Source organism: Lampetra planeri, chromosome 33 (assembly GCF_965212315.1).
Source record: "Lampetra planeri chromosome 33, kcLamPlan1.2.h2, whole genome shotgun sequence".
In the NCBI taxonomy this organism is placed as follows: Eukaryota; Metazoa; Chordata; class Hyperoartia; order Petromyzontiformes; family Petromyzontidae; genus Lampetra; species Lampetra planeri.
In genome coordinates this window covers 12,357,998-12,384,474 of record NC_136139.1, presented here as the reverse complement: position 1 = coordinate 12,384,474, position 26,477 = coordinate 12,357,998, and the positions used below count along the sequence as shown (strand labels likewise).

At 52.3% G+C, this 26,477-nt stretch overlaps 1 protein-coding gene across 2 annotated transcripts in view; it reads right to left on the bottom strand.

Moving 5' to 3' along the window:
- Positions 1 to 26,477, bottom strand: part of LOC144729821 (cytosolic 5'-nucleotidase 1A-like) — a 38,706-nt gene that overhangs the window by 10,016 nt on the left and 2,213 nt on the right. For both annotated transcript variants that reach the window (XM_078610334.1, XM_078610335.1), the window contains exon 3: positions 5,480 to 5,647. In XM_078610334.1, coding sequence (XP_078466460.1) covers positions 5,480 to 5,647 — 168 coding nt within the window. The remainder of the gene's footprint in view (positions 1 to 5,479; positions 5,648 to 26,477) is intronic.

Genomic DNA, 26,477 nt, shown 5'->3' with positions numbered 1-26,477 from the left:
GGATACGGGAAGAGAACAGTGACAGCCAAGCCCTTTAAAGTCGGGGACCAGGCATGGCTACACTGTCCTCAGGTGCCGGTTGGCCTCTCACCAAAACTGCACCGACCCTGGAAAGGGTCGGTCAAGGTCATTAAAGCACTCCGACCTTAGTGCGTCCAGGTCCAACTGGGTAAGTGACGATGGTTTGTGTACCCCACCCGCCTTAAGCCATACATCTCTCCACCTCAATCACCGCCATCATCAACACCCCTACCCGGGCCAAGGTCGCCGGCCACCAGTTGCCGACCTGCAGGGGGTTCGGTTCCCTGTGTTCCCTTGTCACCTACAGCGCCCCATGTGAGGCCTGACGGACAGGCGGCACGACCGAGAGTCGCAGGGGCTGGAGAGACGGCAGCACCAGATAAGGCGGCACCGGCCCCACCAAACCGGGGACCGCAACGAGAGGGTCTCCGGCGAAGGGAGCCGCCGCGATCATCTGCGGCCTGTGGATGTCCGGGCTGTTACGGGGCTCTGGCTGGAGACCCGGGCAGACCGTTCAATTGTTGTGTTATATTCAATTGTGTGGTTGCGGGGGGGGGGAGGGGGTGAAGGCCTGTCATCACTAAGTGAGACTGAAATGGTCGATGGGGTAGGCAGAACAGAAGACTTTTTTTTTCACTGGAGGGGGGGGTGATGTAAGGGATGGCAGGGGAAGGATTCCCACCAAAAGGAGGCGGAGTGGAACGGTGACAGTGGAAGGGAGAGGAGCAGGCGAGGAGATATAAGAGAGAAAACGGGCGAGAAAAAGGGGAGAATTAGCGGGAAATGGATCGAGAAGGCTGGGGATGAGTGTGGACTGGGGGAAGTAATTAAAGACAAACCCCCTGCAACCTTGTGTCGGCTCTCCTTTACAGTAGCTATACCAAAGTCAATAGAGATCCAACCAACCGCCTGGTTACGAAAACCACAAATATCATGACTGATTCGACATCTTTAATCGAACCAACCATGCGGTTTTCCTTAAAACACTCTGCTTCTCGACCACCCAGATTAAATGGCTTACCAAAAAAACACTTCATCCTATCGTCTCCACGATTGACTCACCTACAAACTGGCCCGATTTTTGTCTGAGACCGTACAACTATTCACTGGTAAGACCACCTCAGCTGTACTTAACTCAGCTCACTTAGTATCGTTAATTAAGGACATATCACTATGTCCAGATGATTTGCTCATTAGTTTCGATATATATAGTATCTTGGTTTACCAAAGTTCCTGTGCCTGACACCATTGCAATAATTGAAGATTTGATCCAACAAAGACTGAATGCTGATGTACAGGCCATTGTTAGACACTGCCTCACCAACACTTACTTCACCTGGAATGGTACAATCTACAAACAAGTTGAAGTTACCCTAATGGATTCTCCCTTATCTCCAGTTGTAGCCAATGTTTTCATGGAAAAACATTTTTTGAGACAGATGCCATCCAGGTATCCACTCTACGTCCATCCTTGTGGAAGAAGTACGTAGATGACACGTTCGTCATCTGGCCACATGGCTTACCAGCTCTGAACCAATTCCTCAACCACATAAATTCCATACACCCAGCCATCAAATTCACCATGGAGGTGGAAAAGGATGGCAAGTTACCATTCTTGGATGTTTTAATCGAAAAGAGACCAGATGGCTCAATGGGACACTGTCTACAGGAAAGCCACCGATACGGATGCCTACCTAAAACCTGACTCCCACCACCATCCATCCCAGAAGAATTCCCTCATCAAAACGCTACACTATAGCGCTCGATGTATTTCCGACCATCACCACCTAGCCAATGAACTGGAACACGTACACCAAGCCCTCAAAATGAATGGATATTCAGACTACACAATCCGTAAAACTATCACGCAACCGTTGGGAAAGAACCATCTGAGGACCCAATCAAAACCATCACCTTGCCATACATAGCAGGGGTTACCAATTTTGTTTCCAAAATCATGAGCAAACACAAGATCCAGGTTCGATTTAACATAATACATAAAATTAGTGATTTTATCCCATTTGTGAAGGATGTAATCCTTGAATGCAATAATCCGGCATCGACAAACTAAGCTGTGTCTGCAGCAGTAGTTACATTGGGGAAACTAAGCGACATGTATCGGACCGTGTTCGTGAACATAAGGAAGATCTGAAACAGGGTAGGACAAATACCTCAGCCATGGCTGATAATTGTTGTAATGCGGTAGGCTCACACGAAATTGATTTCTCCAAGAAGAAGGTACTCTGCAAACCCACTGGCTATCAACAAAGACTCGTTCATGAAGTCATCTAGATATATAAACACAGACACAATTTCTACCGAGAAGATGGGTACATTTCGATTTAAAGCTTTCGTGACTGCAGGGATTCATCTTCTTGGTTCTTTCGATAAAGTCACGTAGAAGGGAAGTAATAAAATAATAAAAATAAAACATAATAAAATAATTTTCACGACGTTTCGGCCACAACGCAAGCAGCCGTCCTCAGGTGCAGAACAGGTCCGTCAAGTAGACAGAATGGCACGCTCCAGGCTTGGAGCGACTATTTATGCTGGGATGGAGGAGCGAAGAGCGTCTTGACAAAATAATTTGCATATCAAGAGGAATTTAGCATATTTATGGGAAATGCAGATATGCGATTAGCACTACTTGTGAAATGCGTAGGAGGTTTGGCGAGGGGTTTAAAGTCATTATGCCCATGCATTATGCAGGATTAGCAGAATCAAAGGGAGGGAGTAAGGTCAGAATTAATAAAGGGAAGGAATGTTAATAATATGGTGTCGCAGCAACTAATATGCTTATTGACTATACCTTGTCATATTACACTATGTTTTATTCTACCCACTCAACTGTATAGCACACTGCTATATATTCACTATAAAATAACGATACTTTATATTACCTTATACATTGTATTAAACATTACACTTTAATACTATTTATTATTATATAATATGTTATACACTATACCATAAACCGTCGCGTGAAAGGTACTAAGAGGAAGCAACGAAATATGTCAATGGGAGAATGGTGGTAGGAAGCTTGCAGCGGAGCAAAGAATCCATTCCCTGCGGAGTGCATATCAAGAGGAATTTAGCATATTTATGGGAAATGCAGATATGCGATTAGGAGGATTGGCGAGGGGTTTACAGTCATTATGCCCATGCATTATGCAAGATTAGCAGTATCAAAGGGAGGGAGTAAGGTTAGAATTAATAAAGGGAAAGAATGTTAATAATATGGCGCCGCAGCAACTAATATGTTTTTAGACTATACATTGTAATATTACACTATGTATTATTCTACCCACCCAACTGTATACCACCCTGCTGTATATTCACCATACAATAACGATACTATATATTACCTTATACATTGTATTAAACATTACACTTTAATACTATTTATTATTATACAATATGCTATACACTATACCACTGACCGTCGCATGAAAGGCACCAAGAGGAAGCAACAAAATATGTCAATGGGAGAGTGGTGAAAGGAAGCCCGCAGCGGAGCAAAGAACCCACTCCCTGCGGAGAATACAGGATATATAGTCAATGTCAGTGAGTGGAACGCGGTCCGAAAGTCACCGTAAACGTGGACACAATCAGTTAAGATCCGAAATGGTTTATTACGTCCTTCCAATGATTGCTAAGCCGGAATCCATCTTCTCGGTTGAAATTGTCTCTGTGTTTGTATATGTGGATCGCCTCATGAACGAATCTCTCATGGTAGCCAGATGGCTTGCAGATAACCTCTGTCTTGGAGAAGTCAATATCATGTGAACCCACTGAATTGTAACAGTGATCTGCCACGGCTGAGGTGTTTGTCCTACCGTGTTTCAAGTCTGCTTTATGTTCACGGATGCGGTCCGAGACATGTCGTTTGGTTTCTCCAATGTAACTGCTACCACAGAGGCAACTTAGTTTGTAGACGGCAGGGTACTGTATGTCTGGAACCACATATTTTACAGACGGGACCAGATCACGGATTTTATGTACTGATTAAACACAAGATCCAGGTCCGATTCTCCCCCTGAGGACGGCTGCTTGCGTTGTGGCCGAAACGTCGTGAGAATTATTTTATTATGTTTTATTTTTATTATTTTATTACTTCCCTTCTACGTGACTTTACCGAAAGAACCAAGAAGAAGATGGGTACAAACTAAGCAATCATTGGAAGGACGTTATTAACCAGTTTAAGTCATAACTGGCTGTGATGTTTCCATCTTACCTTCTGATGTTAGCAGTTATTTTCGACTCTCTGATTTTACATTAACAGGTTAAATGTCTCGCACTAACACAGCCACCGTCGCTCATGTCCTCGATGTGGCAGTGGCTCTGCGATCTTACATTGACATGCTAATCTCTGATTTTACATTAACAGGTTAAATGTCTCGCACTAACATAGCCGCCGTTGCTCATGTTCCTCCATGTGGCGGTAGCTCTGCGATCTTACATTGATATGCTAATCTCTCACAATACAATGGCCACCTCCGCACCCTCCTCATGGAGGTAGCTCTCCGATCTGACATTTACATGCAAATTTCTCACTTTAACATCACTCGCCAGCCCACTTTGTTTATGACATCTGGGCTACACCCATTTCAAACCTTTAAAACAGCCAGCCTCAGCAGCTTTCCCCTTCTTTTTTTCTCCTGACGATTGCTTGTAGCGATCGAAACGTCGTGATATTTTTATTATTTTTATTCACTTGATTATTTATTATTTTATTGTTATTATTTTTTCTATCTATGCGACTTTACCGAAAGACCCACAAAATACAAGTGATACTCTAAAAGCTATATAGTCAGCAGGTATTGTGTAGCAACCGTAGATCTACAGTTCACATCTATAATTCAATATTACGTTAGAATGTATGTGGGAAAATTATACTGGTGTCTAGATTACCATTTGTATGAATTCCAAATAGAACTTCAATTATAGTCAGTTGATTGCAGCTGGATTCTGGGAAGACGTACTTTCACAGCAAAATATTTACGTAAAAAATTCTTGCCCAGTGGTATTTCTCATGGGCCAGGGTTCTGGAATCATCTTAAGAATTGTAACATTATAAATTCCAGATAACAGGAAATTATGTCACAGGAAACATATTCTGATGTAATTTGCGATGTCATTAAAAAGCACAAAAGCATGATGGCTCCCATGCTGGGACAATAACTCGACATATCCAAACTTTTGAGCCTTGTGTCAGACCCATACCATTCTCTTGACATAGTTTTTTTAAAGTAGATTTTTAAAATAGGTTAATTATATCAATGACAGGAAGAAAATATCTGTATATCTCTATTGACTGTTAATAGTATTAATCCTTTCCTGTTCTGAGACAACTACAAGTTGTATGGTGGATCAATGCCAAGGCTAAGCACTGACCCAGGTGAAAATGTGCCATCTACCAACATGCGCATAGAAACTCAGCACACCACTGGTTGTTTACCTGCACAAATGGGAAAGCGGGACCTTGCTTAAAAGGCTCCTCCTCTTTCTCTATCTGCAGTGCCAAGTACGCCTCCACGCCTTGCTCCCCGTACACGCGCCGCTCCTCGCGCATGTCAAAAAGGGCACGTGATGACACCGCAATGGTGACTGCATTCTGTGGCTTTGGCTGCACACACACACACACAAGTACATACAACAGTCTATATGATAAATCTTCCATTCATTATTGATGAAATGGCCCAGCGATAACACATTGGCCGCTTGGGGCAAAGGTTCAGGGTTTGAACCCGATAGGCTGCCCTGGTTATTACTGTATGCATATTAAACTGTAAAATACACACAGTATCCTTCACAGTGGATATTCAAGATCCTGCGTTATCATTTAATAAGAGGCCATTGTGTCCCAGCATCATGATCCAAATTTAGCAAATTAAGAAAATGACCTGCAAATTACGCAAACGAGATTACACAAAAAACACCGCTCCCTACTGTAAAACTACTGCAGACTGTCCCTGTGAAACATAGTGCCTTCTTTACTCTGACATGTGCAGAGAGAAAACACCCGATTTTGAAAAATCCCTTCGTCCAAGACTTTCCTTCTCTATAATACAGTGAATTTAGCGCTTTGAATATATGAGAGTAAATACGGTAAACCCTCCTCTCAATCCGCGAGGGTCACATTTTTGAAAACGCTCGAATGCAGAATTTACATATGCATTGAAAACTCTCAAGAATGCAGAATTCACTAATGCAGAAACTTTGTTTCAAATGGAAAAAAATGGGGTTATGTTCCTGGTACAAGTGAACATAGGGGGGAAATGGTAAACGTGTAATAACATTGACTACAATAAATAATACATTATATACAACAATGCGTTTTTAAATGACCTTTTATGATTATGATGATGATTTCATGACGATGGAAGTGGGGGTAATGGTGAGGAATTCAGGAGGATGACTCCCCGAGAGGCAGGTGTTTGAACACTGCACAGTTAACATTTGAGCACTTTAGGGAGCACAAGCTGCAAGCTGCAACACTTTATCTGATTGCATTTGCATTCTTTTTTATGGACCTCGCAGTTGACTCGTTTATACCAAAATGTATAAACGAGTCGACTGTAAGTATAGTATGCATACAGTAAAAATGCACAATAATGAGTTCAGAGTGGATCACTGCGAGACTGAGGACTAAGCGGACAGCCGAGAACACATGCATAATCTTCAGTTTCAAATGGTTTTTTTTTGCAGGCAGAATCCGGTCGAACACTGCCAGTGCGGGGTCATCCAACACAGTGGGAAGCATTGTCAGGGCTTGATCCTCTGTCCACCTCATTGCCCAGACGGCCGTCTCGAACCGGCGGACGAAAGCGGATGATCTGGTCCTCCCTCCGCGGGTTGCCTCGGCTGAGTTTCGGGCCGAATCTCGCTCACGACCTGTATCCTTGCCCCTTGCCCGGTCAGATGCTCTCCGCTGTGCTCCAGTCGTTCATTTCCTCCGGTTGCCGCTGCTGTCGGAGAATATCGGGAGGGCAGACCAGAGTTTTCTCCCAGGTCCCGCGCGGGATGTACGGTCGGCGGCATCGCTGATGCTGCTCCATCCCCTGATACATGCTGTGGAGTGCCTGGTCGGGAAGGCTGACCGTGGCCCCCGTACCCTCGCTGGGGAGGCGGTGCGGCTGAAGTTCCCCGCCGTTCATTCGACCTCAGGACCCAGCCAGTTAAGCAGCGCGGTGACTACCTCCAGCAGCTGATCCATCCTCCGATCCCTAGAGGATGATCTGCGGCGGTGGCGGCGCTGGGTTGGTGGATGAAGGTGCCCACTCGGACGAGCAGCTGCCACGGATCTCGTCGATGAGCCGGGGGACGAATCCCGACTCGTCGGTTCCGTTTCGGAGAAAATCTCATCCCGGGCACCTAGAGCGTCTTCTGGCTGTGTCTCCCCCCTTGGAATCTTGCGTCGGTTGAGGCGAGACATCCCACTGCTGCCACCAGATGAAGAGCAGTCAGAGACTGGTTAACCACTTCTTTATTCTTTAACCCACAGCCACACTCATTCCAAAACAAACCTCGAACACGCGTCTCACAGCCCCTTTTAAACCCTCCATCTCCACCCTCATTCTCAATACACATCCTCGTCTCGCATGCCTGGTCCGGGTGACGTCAGTGCCCTTTGACCCTTGACCCCCATCTAGTGTATTCCCGTGCGTGTAATTGGTGCGTGTTATACCGAGTGCGGAGATTTTATGTCTGTGTGGTGCGAGCGCGTGAGGGTGGCTCGCAGATCCCTTAAAAATGTGTAATGTGAGGATATATCCGGGTTGCTGATGGATCACACCTCGTTTCGATTATTGGCTCTACCGGTCCTGGCCCATAGCCAATGGGAGGAAGTCTAGGGGCGTGGCACTGACGTAATGGGAAGGTGACATCTGTAAGTAGAGGATTGGATCTGCTGGCTTTAGCCACAGCCAATGGGGGGACGAGTCAGGGGCGCGGTCCTGGGAACGTACGATGGAGTCTAGAAGATTCCATAGAGGTTAACCAAGATTGGTGGAAAGGTACCACGTGACCCGGGTATTAAAAGGGGTGGAAACGGACAACACGTGGTCAGATCTGGAACGAACGGAGGGTGAGGCCACGCTGGAGCGGGGTCCAGGCTGCCACGTGGCCGCGCGTGTCTCTCTCTCTCTCTCTCCCTCTCACGCTGTCTGTCAGCAGCGTGAAGGAGTAAGATAGGAGTGTTGTGAACGAAAGACAAATAAAGACCGGATTACAGAAGTCGCTTCCACGACCATTATTACATTGGTGACAAAAGTGCTTCTTAAGACCGTTTGAACAATTATTAGAAAATGTCCAAGCACCTCAAGAAAAGAAACCCACCGGATCCTCCGTCGGATGAAGATGTCGAGGCGGACGAGGACGAGCTGCTGGGAGCCACGGGTCCTCTACCGCCGTCTGCCGCTCTCCCCGACGCCGCGCATCGACTACAGGCCGGCAGGGCGACATCTCCGGCTGCGGTCCTGCTAAATCTTGCAACGGCAGTCGCGTCATCAGCGGCCCTCGGTCAGCCGCGTGGAACTCACCCAAGGGCCTATGACCAAGATCTTCAGCGGGAAACGCTGTCCGCCATTACTCCTGCCGCGGAGGGGGAGGCCTCCATCTTGGGCGGAGCTGCTGCTACGCGGCCGCCGGACGCCATCTTGGGCGGGGCTGCTGCCACGCGGCCGCCGGACGCCATCTTGACGGAGCTGCGTGCTGCGTGGGGAGCGGGATCTGACACGCCCGATGCCTCGGATATTCACCGCGACCATCGCCTTCCTCAAATTAAAGAATTTGTCGCCGGGGGCGACTGGAGCGTGTTCACGTGGCGGTTCGAGTCAGCCTTTCGGTCGGTGCAATGGACGGAGGCAGAAGCGCTGGAGGCTCTGCCCACGCTATTGGATGACGTCTCCTTGGCAGTCTTCCGCTCCATCCCGGCGAGTAAGAAAAAGACGCTGCGTGACGCTTTCGCGGAAATGGCGGAGTTCTACGAGCCGCCGATGGCGGCTACCAGGAAATTCATGCAGCGGCCTACCGAGGGGCGCTGTTGGTGCTTGCTATGGCCGCCTACCCCGATTCGTCAGCCGATCTCCTGGATCCTCTCATCCTTTCTAGAATGATTGAGTTGTCCCAGGAACTTAACATATCATTGCCGGTGTGCGGCCACGAACCGCTAACGTCTCGAGGGGCGGCGCGCTATTTGGACGCCAAGTTCAACCTCAAACGCTGGGACCAGATGGCTGCATGGACGGGAGATCCTGAGATAGACGGGCCACCGTTGGGATGGGCCCCACGTCGTGTCATCCACGGCTCCAACGACTCCAGCGACGACGAGGTGATGGCAGCCGTTCCTCGCTGGGTCCCGAAACGCCGGCCGCTCGACCAGCGTGACGGGGCCAGACGTCCACGAGCGGGGACCGGGGCGGCCGACCGCCGGGCGGTGACGGCCACATGTTTTAAGTGTGGCCGACGAGGCCATTTTGCCCGGGATTGCCGCTGCCGACTTCAACCTCCTCAGCTCCCATCGGGCCGACTTCCATCTCCTCCACCGGACGCGGATCCACGGCACCCTCGGGCAAGTCAGCACATATCGGACACCCGGCAGGTCTTGACACATCACGCATCCACTCGCACCCATGTTGGCACTCCTGAAGGGAATTGTGGGTCACCTGGGTCGATGCCACACTCGGTTACACAATGGAAAAAATTGGCTCGAAGGGTGGTGGCAGCCGCGTCGGGGTCCTCGACGGTACGGGGTACTATCGATGGGATCGATGTCCGTTTTTGGTGGACACCGGCGCGTCTGCAACCATCATTTCCGATGTTATTTTTCATCTCCTGTCCATTCCAACGTCGCGGATCCGACCGGCTAACGATGCATGCGTTGCTGCAAATGGGGGTAGCATGGGTATTTTGGGGCGAGTAGATGTGCGCATTGCTATAGGGAATATCACTGCGGTGGGGCCAGTTTTGATCTCGCGTCCATTGGCCGTCCCATGCTTATTGGGCACCGATTTCCTTCGTCGGATGCCCGGTAAAATACTCGTCGATCAAGGTTGATTGGAAATGCCAGGGGGCCGTAGAATGTCCTTCCTGCCGTCCCTGCTGGGCCGTTCGCCCCCAGGAAACGCTGTTAACGCGATTGTTGCTGTCACGGTAGAAGTGTAATAAACGACTCTTTCACTGGGTCTGTCTCCGTTGTCCTTTATTGTGGTTCGTACAACTTTGCCCGCACGGCGTCTCGCTCAGAGTCTCCTCCGTCTCCCGCTCGGCAGCCCCACTGCTGCCTTCGCTCCTGCAGACTTGCTGCTGGCTCACTATGCAGCCCCGCTGCTGGCTCTCCGCCTCCTCCGTGCCCGGACACCGCTGGCCAACGGTGCCGAGTCCCGACCTGTGGCGATCACGCCACTTTCCACCTCCTGCCCTGCGTGGCCTCCTCCTGTCTTTATTCCCACACTCTCCTCCAGCCCTTCCGGTTCCTGCCCTTAAAAGCTCTCCTCTCCCCCCACGTGACCCAACTCCTCCCACCTGTTACGTCATATCCGCGAGGCCGTTTACGCTCGCATTACAGAAGTACCATCAGGCTCACAAATGCTTATTCCGCTGCGTTACCTAAATCGGTTGGAAGCCGCGGACTATGCGACGGGTGTGTTGTTGTCCCCGTCGAACTCTGTGGCAAAATCCTTTTCCATAGTGGCGGCTCAAACTATCGTTCGGCCTGGTCAGGCCCTGTTTATACAAATGTTAAATGGGGGTCCGGACCGGGTCGTCGCCCCGGCTGGCTCGGTGTTGGCTCACGCCACTACCGATTTCACCAGCTTTGAGAGCGACCAACCCACAAAAATGGCCGCTGGCGTGTAGCACGATCCGATCGTTCGGACGATTGATGGATCGCAAAATTGTGCGGGGAAAATACGTCCTTGTCGGCCACGCAGCGGAGTGCCTTGCATTCACTATTGTCAGAGTACGCTGACGTTTTCAGTAAAAACTATTTGGATTTGGGCCATACCTCGCTCTTGTCGCACCATATCGACACCGGTGTGGCGGGACCAATTTGTATGCACCCGCATCGCATGAGCCCTGCAGAAAGGGAACACGTGCGTGGCGTGGTGGACAACATGTTGTCAGCCGATATAATTTCGCCGTCCAACAGTCCTTGGGGCTGTGTTCTACCCCCCGCAGACGCACAGGTTTTGAAGGACGACGAGACCCCGGACGTTCCACCTCCAACGGGGCCTGTCCCAGACACAACGGAAACCGAAAATTCTTCTTCTTCTCCACTGCAACCACCTCCTGCTGAACAGTCGGCGAGGCAACCAGGTGCGAGGGGAGGAGAGGGTCCGGTGTCGTGTATGCGGTCGAAGTCTCTCCCATTTCGCTAATACTGTTGTCCTTGCGGTCTGTCGCCCTGGTGTTACTGCGCTACAGGGGCGCCCTAATGTATGTCGGTTGTTTTAATGTTTTAATTCCTCTGCGCGTTGGCGCCTACTCCCCTTACCTTGTTAATGAGTCATGGACGCCCTAAGATGTTATTCAAAGGGATTCGGGCTGTCACTCTTTTTTCAGCCGAGACGGCTGACTTTTTACACCGGGTGGGGGGTGATGTAATGTGAGGATATATCCGGGTTGCTGATGGATCACACCTCGCTACGATGATTGGCTCTACCGGTCCTTGCCCATAGCCAATGGGGGGAAGTCTAGGGGCGTGGCCCTAACGTAATGGGAAGGTGACATCTGTAAGTAGAGGATTGGATCTGCTGGCTTTAACCACAGCCAATGGGGGGACGAGTCAGGGGCGCGGTCCTGGGAACGTACGATGGAGTCTAGAAGATTCCATAAAGGTTAACCAGGATTGGTGGAAAGGTACCACGTGACCCGGGTATTAAAAGGGGTGGAGACGGACAACACGTGGTCAGATCTGGAACGAACGGAGGGTGAGGCTACGCTGGAGCGGGGTCCAGGCTGCCACGTGGCCGCGTGTGTCTCTCTCTCTCTCCCTCTCATGCTATCTGTCAGCAGCGTGAAGGAGTAAGATAGGAGTGTTGTGAACGAAAGACAAATAAAGACCGGATTACAGAAGTCGCTTCCACGACCTTTATTACAAATGTAACAATTCTGCACGCATCTCCCCAGTGTCAGTCGTTGTGAATACTGAAGTCCGGCGGGCCGCGAATAGGGATTTAGTATACATTAATAGTAACATCGGGGATGTCACTGTATGGTGCCGGCCCGGAAGGGCAGTGTGGGTGGCTGTGTGTAATACCACCCCTAGCAAGGCTTGACGAGCACTGGGATAGTGCGGGCACCACGCACAGAATGTGGTGGGGGCTCCCCCGAAGGGGAGGGGGTGAGTGTCAGCCCAGGGGCAGGGTTGCCCCAGGCCGTGGCACTCTGGTTGACCCCGTAGACACGTGATCGGGAATGTCCACACAGGGGGCCCCAGGTGGGGGGACTAGTGGGTGATCACATGTCCGGGGAGAGCTCTTGAAAGGGATTGGGAGGGAACGAGAATGTTCAAGAAGGCGGGCGGGGCCGAGGGCGGAGCGGCCCCGACCGTAGAGAGCCCCTGAGAGGGACCGGAGTCTCTTTGTTCTGCATCTCAAGCTGGAAGCGCTTCGTCCTTCGAGGGACCACTTGGTCGGAGACCAAAGTGAGTGTCTGACCCTTCGTAGCAGTAACTCCCCTGTCTAGAGTAGTTAGCTGGATGGTCACCACCCTAGGTTGTATCTGGTAAAGGGGCAGTTACCCCTTGGTGTACTCTTTGGTTCTTTCGGTAAAGTAATGTAGGTAGAAAAATAAAATAAAAATAATATACAGTGATACCTCAGTTCACGAACTTAATTCGTGAACTGACTCTGGTCGCGAACCGAATTGGTCGTGAACCGAGGCACATTTTCCCATAGGGTTCAATGTAAATCCGGTTAATCCGTTCTGACCTTTTTTTTGGTTTTTGAAGCACAAAAATATGAAACAAATTACAACACACATTAGTACTGTACAGTATAGTAATGTATAAAGAGAGAACACTAACCTTGCTTGAGATGACTTCAGTAAGCACTCAAACGGGTGAACTGTACAATACAGTAAGTACAGTATTGTACAGTATAGTAGTACAGTACAGTACTGTATGTGCTAAAAAGCACACCAAAAAGCAAAAAGTCACTGAAAGTGTCTTCACAGTACTCACAGTACTTATTTCTGTGTCTCTTCTTCTCTCCACGATCTTCCTACAGGAAGTCACGACCATGTGACAGCCTGGAAATAGCATTAAAATGGCCGCGGCTCCTGTTCGTGAACCGAAGCGGAGTTCGTGAACCGGAGCATATTTTTATGAACTTTTCTGTTCGTGAACCGAGTTGTTCGTGAACAGTAGCGTTCGTGAACCGAGGTATCACTGTATCATGATGTTTCGATCGCAACACAAGCGATCATCCTCAGGTGGAAAAAATAATCCAGCAGTGAAACTGCTGAACCAGGAAGAACACAGCAAGAAAGCTGAGGTTATATATGTTGGCCAAGGGCAAGTAGGCGGGGTTCTGAGCTGTAAAGGAGTTCCATCCCCGCACACAAACAAGTCAGTTGTGTTATTGGGGGAGATTACGGTCGTTACTCAGCTAGCCGTAGACTATATCTACACGTTGCAGACCATGTACCAGGACGTCGGACAGCCAAGACGAGGACCTCGTGCCGCCTACAGCTCCGGAGGATGTGGGGGAGACGCTGCCGGCGGAGCAGGGCGCCAGCCGACCGTTCAATGCTTCGCCGTCGGCGGGGGGGCGTCCCTCCAGGAGGCGCAGTCGCCTCACGGAGCTCCTCCACGCTGCGGTTTGGTTTCTGGCGGAAATCAGCCCCGCAGTCCGCCGGCGAAGGAGGGAGCGGCGATGCCGCTCGTGGAAGGCAACTCCGCCGCCATTTCACAACAGGCGGGAAACTCGGCGGCGCAGCCCGTGCTTTCGGTCGCTATTTTGTCATCGGCGCAGAGCGCACAGCCCACCAAAATTGAAGATGCGCCGTCGGTGCCGATGGACATCGACTCTCCGATGGCAATTTCCCTTCATTAAGGAGTTCGCGGCTACTAGTGGCGACTGGGTGGCTTTCAAGCGGCGATTCCTCACGAATGCTGACTTGGCGTGATGGACGGAGGCGGAGGTGCTGCGTGCGTTGCCCGCAGCCCTGGACGACGATGCCCTTGCAGTGTTTCTTGCCATCCCGCCACCAGAAAGGTCCACCCTCACGCAAGCCTTCGACCAGATGGCGTCCATTTACGAGCCTCCGGCGAATACATGCCACAAATTTGGCACGTGACAGAAGGGGGAGAACGAGTCTGCCCTCGCCTTCCGTAGCACACTTTTGGCGCTACCGAAAGCCGCGTTCCCTAAAATGGACCACGCCGGAATCAACGCGTTGGTCCTCGAGAAACTGCTGGCATTAGCGAAATCCCTCCAAACCATCCTTCCAGCAGAGGATGGCGACGTCTTGTCTCTTCGCGGGACCTCTTCAGGTCGCTGGTGTATCCAAGCCCAGAAACTTCTGCAGCGGGACAGGGCGCTGGTGACGTGTGCCGTGTCCCGTACGGAGCCGGAGCCGTCGGATGGAGCGCAACCCCTGTCGGCATACGCGTCAACCCGAGAGGGACCGGGGTCTCTTCGTTCTACAAGCTGGAAGCTCTGCGTCTCAAGCTGGAAGCGCTTCGTCCTACAAGGGACCACGTGGTCGGAGACCCGAGTGAGGGTCTGACCCTTTGTAGCAGTAACTCCCCTGTATAGAGTAGTTAGCTGGGTGGTCACCACCATAGGTTGGTATCTGGTAAAGGGGCAGTTACCCCTTTGTGTTACGGTGTTACAAATAAAGGGGTTGCCTCTAAAAAGAACGTCTGCGACTCACTACACATTTAGTAACTCGCGAATATACAAAACTCATAAATCCAGAACTCGCACATAGCGTGGGTTTATTGTACTTTCACCTACTCACTTATGTGGCTTGCATTTTCTAGGGTGGTTTTGCTGTACCTCCCATTGTATGATTTCTATGTAATCTAGGTCTCCCTTGAAAAGAGACTTTACTTCCCCATGGGCTGCGTTTCACCTACTGTAGTTATAATGCTTGTCTAGGAGATGTAAGTGATATCAGGTCTCCTTTGCCAAAAATTGGCATATTTAGTATTTGATCGGTAGGAGCTACATGTAGTGACGAGAGACGAAGCGACTGATGCTAGAGTTGGGGGGGGGGGGGGCGGGAAATAATGGGAAGCCAATGCCAGTACATGGGATTCCACGTGAGATCATGAATGGGAGGGTAACGTCCAATGGGATAGACCCCCTTAAGAAAAAAAGAGATGGGGGGGGGGGCAGAGGACAGAGGGAGACAAATATTGGTAGAGCTAACTTGCAAGCTAAGCCCTGTGGGGGTGGGGGTTGAAGACAGGTGGTGCTAGCGAAGAGGATAAAAAGGGCTGTGCATTTGATGAGGTTGGCACTCAAGATGAAGGGCATTCAGTCTTGGTGTGAAATAATAACATTTGCGGGGCCAACAGCATGAGTGACAGAGCGGAAGATTTAGTGAGAGGGAGGGGCAGCCTCGCCAGCACTGCCAGGAACTGAGGGATGACGGAGAGGCATTGGGGACATGAGCGCCTGTCGAGGTACAACGCCGTGGCGCCGGGTGAGGGGGAAGAGGCGAGCTCTGGTATGCATTGATAAGAGTAGATATTGTACACACCATAGACACGTTAAACAGACCACATTGAGATACATATATTTTGACGAGCAGGAAGTACCTGGCAACGCCCATCATTCTGCTCATCGGTCCGGAGTGTGTGGCGCGCATCGTTCTGAGGGATGGGCTGCTGATGCGCCGTGATGACGCCTCCTGCAGACACGTCCTCGTTGTTCCTACGACTCTCCGTAGGATTGTGTGGGCTGTCCACGACCGGCTAATGCACCTGGGTGTGCACAAAACCTTAAACACTATTCGTAAACACTTTTTCTGGTCGGGCATGGCAGCTGACGTTGCCGATCTGTTAAAGGAATGCGTGCAATACGCATGTCGAAATCACCCGGCAAAGCCCTGTTGCCCACCGTTGCAATCAATAAAAGTTTTGCGGGTCAATGAGCTTGTCGCTCTTCACATCTTGGGGCCCTTTCCCGCCACCCCTCGCGGAAATTGTTTTTGTTGGTTGGGGCAGAATATTTCACACGTTGGCCCATGGCCTGGCCTCTCTCCAACCAATCTGCGGCAGCCATCACAGAGACATTCCTAAATGTGTACGTGTTTTACCCTGTGGAATTGTTGACAGCCAGGACGGCTGGGTGCTACAGAGGGGAGAGAGATGTTGCGCCATACCAAGGTGCTGTATGTCTTCTTACTTGTCACCACACTCACAGGCCGATAGGGGGCAGCCGAGAGTGAGCGGGAGGTGTAGCGGTTAACCTAAGGTAACCCCCTCCCTGGGTGCCCCGTGACCGGAGGTAGAAACCCCAGACCCCCATGGGGATGGGGGCTGGGGGCCAACGGTTAAATCCCGACCCTTCCAGAACCGTCTGGAAGGTTCGAGGGAAGGAGAGGCGGGGTAAGCCCCAACTGGTGTATAAAAGCCGGTCCTCTCAACGGGACCAGCAGTGTTAGTCCACTCAAGACCCGAAAACGTCTGAAGACTTGAAGACTAGGCCAGCACCCTGGGACCCTCAACCGAGGCTCTAGTAAGAGCCAGGTGGTAGCGGACCAGTGGTGAGACCCGTACCCTGGCAAGGTCGGGTCAGCCTAGCCTCCCCTAGGTCCTGTAGCGGAGGACCCGCGAAAGCATAGCTCTGAGTCTGTGTAATATCGTTGAGGACTCTTGGACGCTGGGGTTGAGGCACACGTATTTATTCCGCAACAGTTGTCACAACCGCGGACATACAACACTGGAGGCGGTATCGGCCCCCTCACCCGGCTAGCTGGGAATACACTGCTAGCTATCTCTGACCTACCTCCTAGTCCTCCACTAACGGGCTAGGGGAGGCTGTCTGGCCTGACACTGGTAAGTCGGGCTACGGTACCCGGAGTCCCAGAGCACTAGCTCTGGTTCTCGGGACCACGCCGCTGGCTCGGTCCTGCGCAGCCCTGACAAGGGCGGCGACCCAGGGGAGTCCAGGGCTCTAGCTAGACGATCTTCGGTCTTCACTGGTTTAGCTTTAACATTGTCCCCCGAGCTCTCCGGCTCATCCCCTTTTATAACAAAACCCCCCGCTGAGGGGTGGGGCCAGCCCCCCCAGGCTGCCCTGTGCGGACGTCGTTGAGAGCACCTCCCCGTGCACTCACGAAGCCCCGCACACTGTGTTTGTTTTCCGTGTGATCCTATGTATACAGCCCCTCCGTAACACCCCTACATCACCCCCCCCTGTACAGCTCGCAGCCGTCCCGGCTGCAACAAACGACAATAAAAGTTTATTTACCCCTCGACCCCGCGTGTGCCTCACAATTTTTTCAACAATAACGCGAACGAGAACAACAACAAGAACCAGAAAAGCAAGAAGGGAAAATAACCCGACGCACCCTACCCCCGAATAAATACGAAATCCGTAAAACCAACGTATATACAATTTGCAGGGAACCCCAGCACACACACAACACACAGTGAACACAACATACGTACAATCCAATGTGCCAGGAACACACCACCGACGCCGCACACAGTGAACATAACATGTGAAAAATAATTTTTCTTCTTTTTGTGCATCACAAGAGTCTGCGCATTCTTGCGCGCGTCCTTGCAGCAGCCCCGTCACACGGTGCAACCCCGGATGGCAGGCCGTCGGGTGGCAACTGTCCATTTCCAAGTGAGTCTCCTCTCGATGTCGCGAGACCCTCGGCATCCCCCGTAGGGGTTGTCGGGCGTGAGCCCGTCATTCCTGGTGCACCTGGGGGCGGGACAGCCGGCAACACGTCAGGCGAGAGCAGCGGAGACGGACCCTTTGAGTCGGTCGACCCCCCACATGTTTGGCCACGCGTGTGTGGAGTGGGACTTCGCACCGCAATGAAGGGTTTCAATCTGGAGGGGTGAACAAACCACCGGCGCTTCCCCCATTTGATGCGTACGCACTGAGGCCGCAAAACCTCAACCACCTCGACAGGGCCCCGCCACGGCCGCACCAGTTTAGAGGAGGTCGCGAGTGGTACCTGGGGACAGTGCAGCCATGCCTTGTCCCCCGGCTTCCACTGTAGCACGTGCGCGCGACCCAGTCTGAGCCGCTCATTAGCTTTCTGACGTAGGTCGGAATTTTGCATGGCAGCATCCCGTGCCTCTGTTAATTTCGCAAGATTAAATTTAACATGGTCGGCCAATTTAGTTTTACCCTGCGGCGCGGGGATCTGCAGCTGGGCCCGAACAGGTGGGTCAGGTTCGCGGCCATACATGAGGAAGAAGGGGGAAAATCCCGTTGCCGCATGGGGGGCCAATCTGTATGCTGCCAGGACCCCTTGAATTTGCAGGTCCCAATCGGTCTGTGAGTCCGAAACCTGCTGTGACAACATGGACGTGATGGTTCGGTGCAGACGCTCGACCATCCCGTCAGTTTGCGGGTGATAGGGAGAGGTACGAATTTTTTTCGTGCCCAGGAACTCACAGACTTGTTGGAGCAGTTTGCCGGAAAAAATTTTGCCCTGGTCGGTCAGCAGCCGCTCGGGAGCACCTTTGTCCAGGACGTATCCCTGGACAAAGGCCTCCACGATGGCTGCTGCCGACTGGTTGGCCAGGGGCCAGGCCATAGGCCAGCGCGTAAAGTACTCCACCCCGGTCAACAAATATCTATTGCCCCTGGGGGTGGCGGGGAATGGGCCCAGAATATCCAGCGCGACAAGTTCGTTGACTCTGGAGACTCTGATAGACTGCAAAGGCGGGTTAGACTCCCGTGCTGGTGGTTTACGTTGCGCACACCGAGGGCATGACCCCAACAGATCTGCGACATCCCTTGTCATGCCCGGCCAAAAAAAATCAAGCTGGAGCAAGGCGAGGGTCTTTTGGGTGCCCAGGTGGAGGAGGCGCTCATGAGCGGCCCACACCACCTTACCCCGTAACCCAGAAGGGACCACCAGCCGGTGTCGATGGGATTTCCCGTCCCAATGCATCAGCAGACCCGTGACCATTTCCCATGCGTCGGCATCACCCCTCCCCCGCCCAGCATCCCCGACGCGACGACGCAACGCGAGGAGGGAGGTATCCTCCATCTGTAGGCGCCCCCATTCAGTGACAGGCAACCCCAACAGGGAATCTGATCCCTGTTGTGCGATCGAATTCGTCATTGACGCTGCGTCGTCTGCGGCCGCCAAGACCGGAACAGATATTTCACCCGGATGCCTGCAACGACCCGACCCCAGGAGGCATGCGCATTCGGGGGTGGTTGGCATGCGCGACAGAGCGTCCGCATTGGTGTGGCGGACGCCCTTACGGTACGTGGTTTCAAAATCAAAGTCCTGGAGAACCTCCAACCAGAGACAATTGTCCCGATGGTTGTTGAACTCGCAGGGCGTACTGTAGTGCCGCATGATCTGTACGGACGGTGAAACGCTGACCGTACAGATATGGGCGGTACGGTTGGATGAAATAGACAATTGCCAACAGTTCCCGACGGGTGACACAATATCTTTGCTCCGCTGGAGAGAACACCCGACTACCGTACGCGACTACCCGTTCCACGCCGTCAACCACCTGGGAAAGCACGCCCCCAATACCTGTGTTGCTCGCATCGGTGTCGAGCACAAAGGGTTTAGAAAAATCGGGGTAAACCAAGGGAGGAGCTTTAACCAGAGCGTCCCGAAGGGAGTGGAAAGCAGCCTCCTCCACCTGTCCCCATTGAAAGCGGACCCCCTTTGACGTCAAAGCGTGTAGGGGCTTTGCAATTGTCGCAAAATCCGCGACAAAGCGTCGGTAATACGACGCAAATCCAATGAAACTCCTGACCTCCCCCACAGAGGTGGGAGTCGGCCAGGAGCTGACGCACTGCGTTTTGGCGGGATCGGTAACAATACCCGAGCGTCCAACGATGTGTCCCAAATAACGCACAGATTCGCGTAGCAGATGACATTTTTGGGGTTTAAATTTCAAATTAGCAGCCCGCATTTTGAGGAAAACCGCCCGCAACCTCTGGAGATGCTCGTCAAATGTTCTGCTAAAGACGATAACGTCATCCAAATAAATTAAGCACGAGTCCCATTGCAATCCAGCCAAAACCAATTCCATCAATCGCTGTAAAGTCGCCGGCGCCGAGTGGAGTCCCATCGGCAACCGGTTGAATTGGAAGAGACCGTGCGGTGTACGGAATGCAGTTTTAGGCTTAGAATCATTGTCCAGAGGAAGCTGCCAGAATCCCGAAAGCAAATCCAATGTGGAGAAGAATCGCGCTCCCGCCAAAGCGTCCAGCGATTCGTCAATCCGTGGGAGCGGGTATGCGTCGGCAACAGAAATTTTGTTGAGGCGGCGAAAATCGACGCAAAACCGCAACGAGCCATCCTGTTTCTTAACCAGGACGATCGGCGCACCCCACGGGCTGGTAGAGGGAGAAATGATGTCGGCGGCTAACATGTCATCAACAGCCGATTTGACATGGTCCTTTTCGGCGGGACTTAACCGAAAAGGATTTTGGCGTATTGGCGCGCTGTCACCTGTATCAATATGGTGACGCAACAGATGGGTACAGCCCAAATCGAATTTGTTCTGACTGAAAACGTCGGAAAATTCACGCAGCAGCGTCCTATGCTTTTGACGCTCTAAATCCGACAGGTCCGTCGATCCCGCACAAAGCGCCTCGAGCCACCCTTCATCGGTGTCCGAATGTGGATGCGGCAGAGGGACAGTGCCTACGTGATTCGCGACAGGTTCCTCACAGGGCACCGGCGTTGCGTGAGCAAGCACGGTCCCTTGAGGAACCACCACTGTCTGCGACCCCACATTGAGGACCGCGATGAAAGGGTCCCCGTCCCCTTTTACGATGGTCTGGGCCGGAATCAAATGAGGTCCGCTAACCCCGGCCCTAGATGGCCCCAGCAGAATTCCCTGGTCCCCAATGCCTTTAGCGAAGGGCCGACGAAGTTTGAAAGGCACCAACATTTGTGCCCCCGGCGGTACGCGAACCGTTTTAACGACGAACGCCGGTACCATCGCGAATGCCGTCCGAGCCGCAGTAGGGGACGGCAGAAACGCCATGCGTCGTCCCGACGGGAGCTCAATGCAGCCCTGGTCTATTAAAATACGAATCGGCATTTTGCCCAAGAAGTCCGTCCCCAGCAGGCACGGAACCGCCAGCGAGGAGGAAACAAAAATCGGGCCGGACAATTTTATATCACCGATACAAATTTGTGCTCGAATCTGTCCAATGATGCCAAGTGAGCCCCCGTTAGCAGCATAGAATGGGACGTTAACCGGCAGTAAAGGACGGCTCTGGACAGGGAGAATATTGTAAATTAGTTCCGAAATGATGGTCGCCGATGCTCCTGTATCGACCAGGATGCGCACCTCAACCCCGTCAATGTGCCCCACCACGGCTGACGACCCCGACGATGCAGCCACAACGCGATGGGCCAACACGGACCACTGCCTGGGTTCGATCTGAGTCCCCATAGTGGTGCGTGTTGGCGCGATGGTGCGCAATGTCGGCCCCCCGTTCGTTGCGGTGTGCGAGTGTGTGACGGGTGTGTGCGTGGGCCAAACATGAGGGGTGCCGCGACTCGCCGGGTTATGTTGATGGAGCTTGGGAGGAGGGCCGGCGTCATGTCGAGGCGTCGTCCCGCGCTGCCGAGGAGAGCGGCACCCCGAGGCGACATGGCCCCGGATGCCGCAGTTGTAACAGCGCGGGAGCGCAGGCGGCGATGACGGATGGTCGGAGCGGCTCGATCCATCCCGGCCCGCCCGTACTCCCACCCTCTGCTGCAGTCGATGGTCGATGGCGCAAACTTCCTCCGCCGGGAGGGTGGCTGCAGCCACCGTACGCCCGGCCGCTGCCATGCTGGCCTTCCGTCGCTGCGACAGCAGGTTGGCGTGGAGGAGCCGCGCAGCCTGGAGGGAACCCATTTCTGTGTCCTCCTGTGCAACGACGGCGATGTCCAGGTCGTCCGCCAGCAGGAGGATCTTTTCCGTTACCATCGCGTCCACGCCTTCGTCGTCCATTCGTGGGAAGGCCGTCTTCGCCAGCGCCAGGGGACTCGTACGGTACGCCAGGGGCGACTCCTTTGCACCCCGCTGGCGATCATAAAAGAGCTGCCTGCATTCCGACGATGGTCCGTAGACCGCAGCCAGCAACTGCAGCGCCATCTGTAGCGTGGAGCGTTTGTCCTTCGGCGCCGATGTAAGAGCGGCGAGGGCGTCGCTGTCGAGGAGCGCCGGCAGCGCGCAGAGAGCCTCGGCATCCGACCACTGCGCCATTTCCTGGTGCGCGAGGAAACGCCGCTGGAAGCCGCCCCAGTCGCCCTCCTCGCCCACAAACTCTTTGAGTGGAGGTAGCCGTTGGTGCAGCGCAGCGGCCGCCGTGGAAGCTCCACTCCGCTGTCCCCGTCACTCGGCTGGGCTTCGGCGCGAACGACGGATGGCATCGCCGGTCGCACCAGTGGTGACGCTCTGTCCGCTGGTGATGACGCGGCAGCCCCTGTGAGGCCGATGTCGGACCCGAGGTTCAGGCCGGCCACGCCCTCAGCAGCTGCTGCGGCGATGGCGGGAGATTCAAAGTTGTGCTCCGTTGAAATGGCGGGAAGGCGCACCGGTCGTCGGCTGTCCTCGCCCCGTGGCGGTCCACCAGCCCCCAGCCGTGTGATGTGTTCGAGCGTGGCGGCAGCAGCGTACAGCAGCTCCGCCAGTCTGGCGTGAGCCAGCCTCAGTCCGTCTGTTGACGGCTCCCCTTCATCCCGATGCTGCGGTAAGGATGCGTCCGGGCCCGGCTGCTCGATGCCTTCTTCAGCCGTCTCGGGCTCCACAATTTCAGCGGTGTCCTCCGCCTCCGGTACCCCGGCTCGAGCTGTCCGGCGCGTGTCCATGTTCGTGGTCATTCACTTCTGTCACCAAATGTAATATCGTTGAGGACTCTTGGACGCCGGGGTTGAGGCACACGTATTTATTCCGCAACAGTTGTCACAACCGCGGACATACAACACTGGAGGGGGTATCGGCCCCCTCACCCGGCTAGCTGGGAATACACTGCTAGCTATCTCTGACCTACCTCCTAGTCCTCCACTAACGGGCTAGGGGAGGCTGTCTGGCCCGACACTGGTAAGTCGGGCTACGGTACCCGGAGTCCCAGAGCACTAGCTCTGGTTCTCGGGACCACGCCGCTGGCTCGGTCCTGCGCGGCCCTGACAAGGGCGGCGACCCAGGGGAGTCCAGGGCTCTAGCTAGACGATCTTCGGTCTTCACTGGTTTAGCTTTAACATTGTCCCCCGAGCTCTCCGGCTCATCCCCTTTTATACCAAAACCCCCCGCTGAGGGGTGGGGCCAGCCCCCCCAGGCTGCCCTGTGCGGACGTCGTTGAGAGCACCTCCCCGTGCACTCACGAAGCCCCGCCCACTGTGTTTGTTTCCCGTGTGATCCTATGTATACAGCCCCTCCGTAACACCCCTACATCTGTAGGGCCCGCTAGAAGGGAGGCTGTACCTCCCTTAGGTTATCGGGTGAAGGGGCCGTACCCCTTAAGTGTTACGGTTGTTATTAACATTTGTTTAAATAAACGCGTTGCCTCCAAGAAGACGTCTCTGCGAAGTTATAGCCCCAACAAAGGCATTGATGGCGTCCCAGAGATGAGCATACTGTTCACACTCAGGCGGTTTTGATTCAGTTGAATGTAAAGAAGGCGCTCACTCTCAATGTTGGCATACTCATCGACAACATACTGGTGAAAGAGGTTGGCGCACCATAATATGCGGTTTCCTCCTCTGTCCATGATCACGAAGGAATATAATTTTTTTTAGAGGAGACAGTTTTGTGAGCATGTCTTTGTCCTGCAGCTTTGTAATTGGAGGAATGTTGATGTGGTACCCATCTTGGCCTTATCTTCTTGGCCGAAACGTGAGAATTATTTTATTGTGTTTTATTTTTATTATTTTATTACTTCCCTTCTACGTGACTTTACCGAAAGAACCAAGAAGATGAATCCCTGCAGTCACGAAAGCTTTAAATCGGAAAATCATCTTGGCCTTGCGAAAGGAAAATGTGTTATTGTAGGGCATCGTATGCTCTGTATCAGAAAATCGTGCGATGGTGTTTTCTTGGTATGGAAGAACATTGTCTCTCTCATAATGTCCTTCACCCACCATAAGAAAGCAAGGTCAACAATATTCAGGGCATTGAACCTCCCTGCGTGCTCCCTGCTTTCGTGGAAAGTAAACGTGCGGTATCCCACGAATGTAACAAAACGATAGATGAAATGCAATGGACTGTAGCAAATAAAGTCTTTAGCAGTATAACATATTAATCAGCATCGCAGTACTACGTATCAGTAAAAAGCATGATGTGAGCAATCGAAACAATAGAAATGCATTGAAGAAATAAGCTTAAATAAGTCGATATTAAAGAGCAGTAGTACGCACAAGTAAGTTGAGAAGCAGGCTACAGTCTAGATTATAGACTGCCAGTGCGCCGACTCAATGACATAAGCATTGTTACAGTCGACATAAAAAGCTGGCAATACAGTCAGCAGCTGAAAAAGCAAGTACACTGAGTGAGGTAAAGAAGCAGGTAACAGATTATAAACTGCCATACACTCATAATGGGTAAAAGCAAAATTATCAGTGTAGATAATAGAGTGCCAGTGCCCTGACGTTAATTAATCAGCAGGCAGCAGGTCACAGCACAGACTGGCAGTATACCGTCTCAGCGTCATAAAACCACAGCTAAAAAAAGGAAATATTTAGCAACCTAATAATTAAAATTTAGTTTAGTGCACACAAACATTATTGTAATATCTGTCAACTTATTTGTTTCATAATAGTAAACAATGAACCTGAGTACTTATCTGCACACAAACATTATTATTGTAATATCTGCCAACTTATTTGTTTCATAATAGTAAACTGTGGTGAGGCCTAGTCCCATGCAGAGCCTGCTGCCTCGCCTAGATTGCTCATCCGGAGGTGACACATTGCCAGGCTGAGGGGCTGGGCCGCTACCCCCCCCCACCACCATACCCCCGCCCGCGCTACAATAATACTATCTAAGTGCTATAATATTAGTATCTACCGACCCTATAGTATTTTACTGGTAGGAACCACCTGGTTCCACCAGCCCACAGGGGATGATTGTGTCTGTCCTGCATCCAAAAATGGGAGGGGTGGGGCTGGGTGGAGAGGGGAGGGGCTGGGTGGGGAGGGGCTGGTGGGGTGGGGAGGGGCTGGTGGGGAGGGGAGGGTGGGGAGGGGCTGGGTGAGGAGGGTTGTGCTGGGTGGGGGGTGGAGAGGTGGGGCTGGGTGGGGAGGGGTTGGTCACCCCGTGCTGCCCTTATAAAACTCAACGTTTAACCTACTCACGCCGGCTTGTGCCCGCCCTCACAGTCGGCCATATTTGCGAAATACACCACGCCGCCGTTGACCCTGGCCATTGACTGAACAACCCAACGTTCCTACCAGCTCCCTCCGCAGGAATGTGTTTTTTTGCATTTTGAACGCAAAGGAGAAATCCCCCCACCCTCCACTGATGACGTGCGTGGGGACATAAATAAATAAATATCGCACAAAAAACGCTATTTTTACTCATTTAAAGATGACGGACATGGAAAAGGAATAGCCTATGCCAAGCACGGGGCTTACGGAGTGGTACCCGGCTAATTATTTTTTTACGAAAACCCCACAGTTCGCGAGCCAAATCCTTCGCAAGTTGCGTGTCCACATACAGACAAATGGAAAGATAGAAAGACAAAGAATACCTTGTATAGGTAAGAAGAAATGAAGATACCAAGATACACTTACGTTTTCAAATATTTGCATTGGTGGAGAAATGATCACTCATGGAAAGTCATATCTTATATTTACTTTTTCTGTATGAATGTGTAGTAGTATTCAGGAGGCTTGACGACGGGATCGGAGGCACACTTATTTATTGACACCAACTTGTGTACACACAGTACTTAAGGGGTTAACGTCCCCTTTACTCAACTAACAGGAAGACACGACATCTAACCCTGCTAACCTAAACCCGAGTCCTCCACTACGGAGCTAAGGGAGGCTACCTATCCCAGCCCTGGTCAAGCTGGGATCTCGGCACCCTGAGTCCGGGCTCTCGGGGCCATGCCACCGGCTTGCCCTGGTCGGCCCTGACAAGGACAGCGAGCCAGGGGAGCTCCGGGGCCTATGCTAGCTGGTCTTCGGTCTTCGCTGGTTAAAGCTGATACTCCGACCTCGAGCACTCCGGCTCACCACCTTTTATAGTACTCGGCCCCCCGGGAGGGGCCCGTGGGGGATGCAGGTGCGGACGTCGGTGTGAGCACCTCCTCTGTGTACGGCCCTAACCA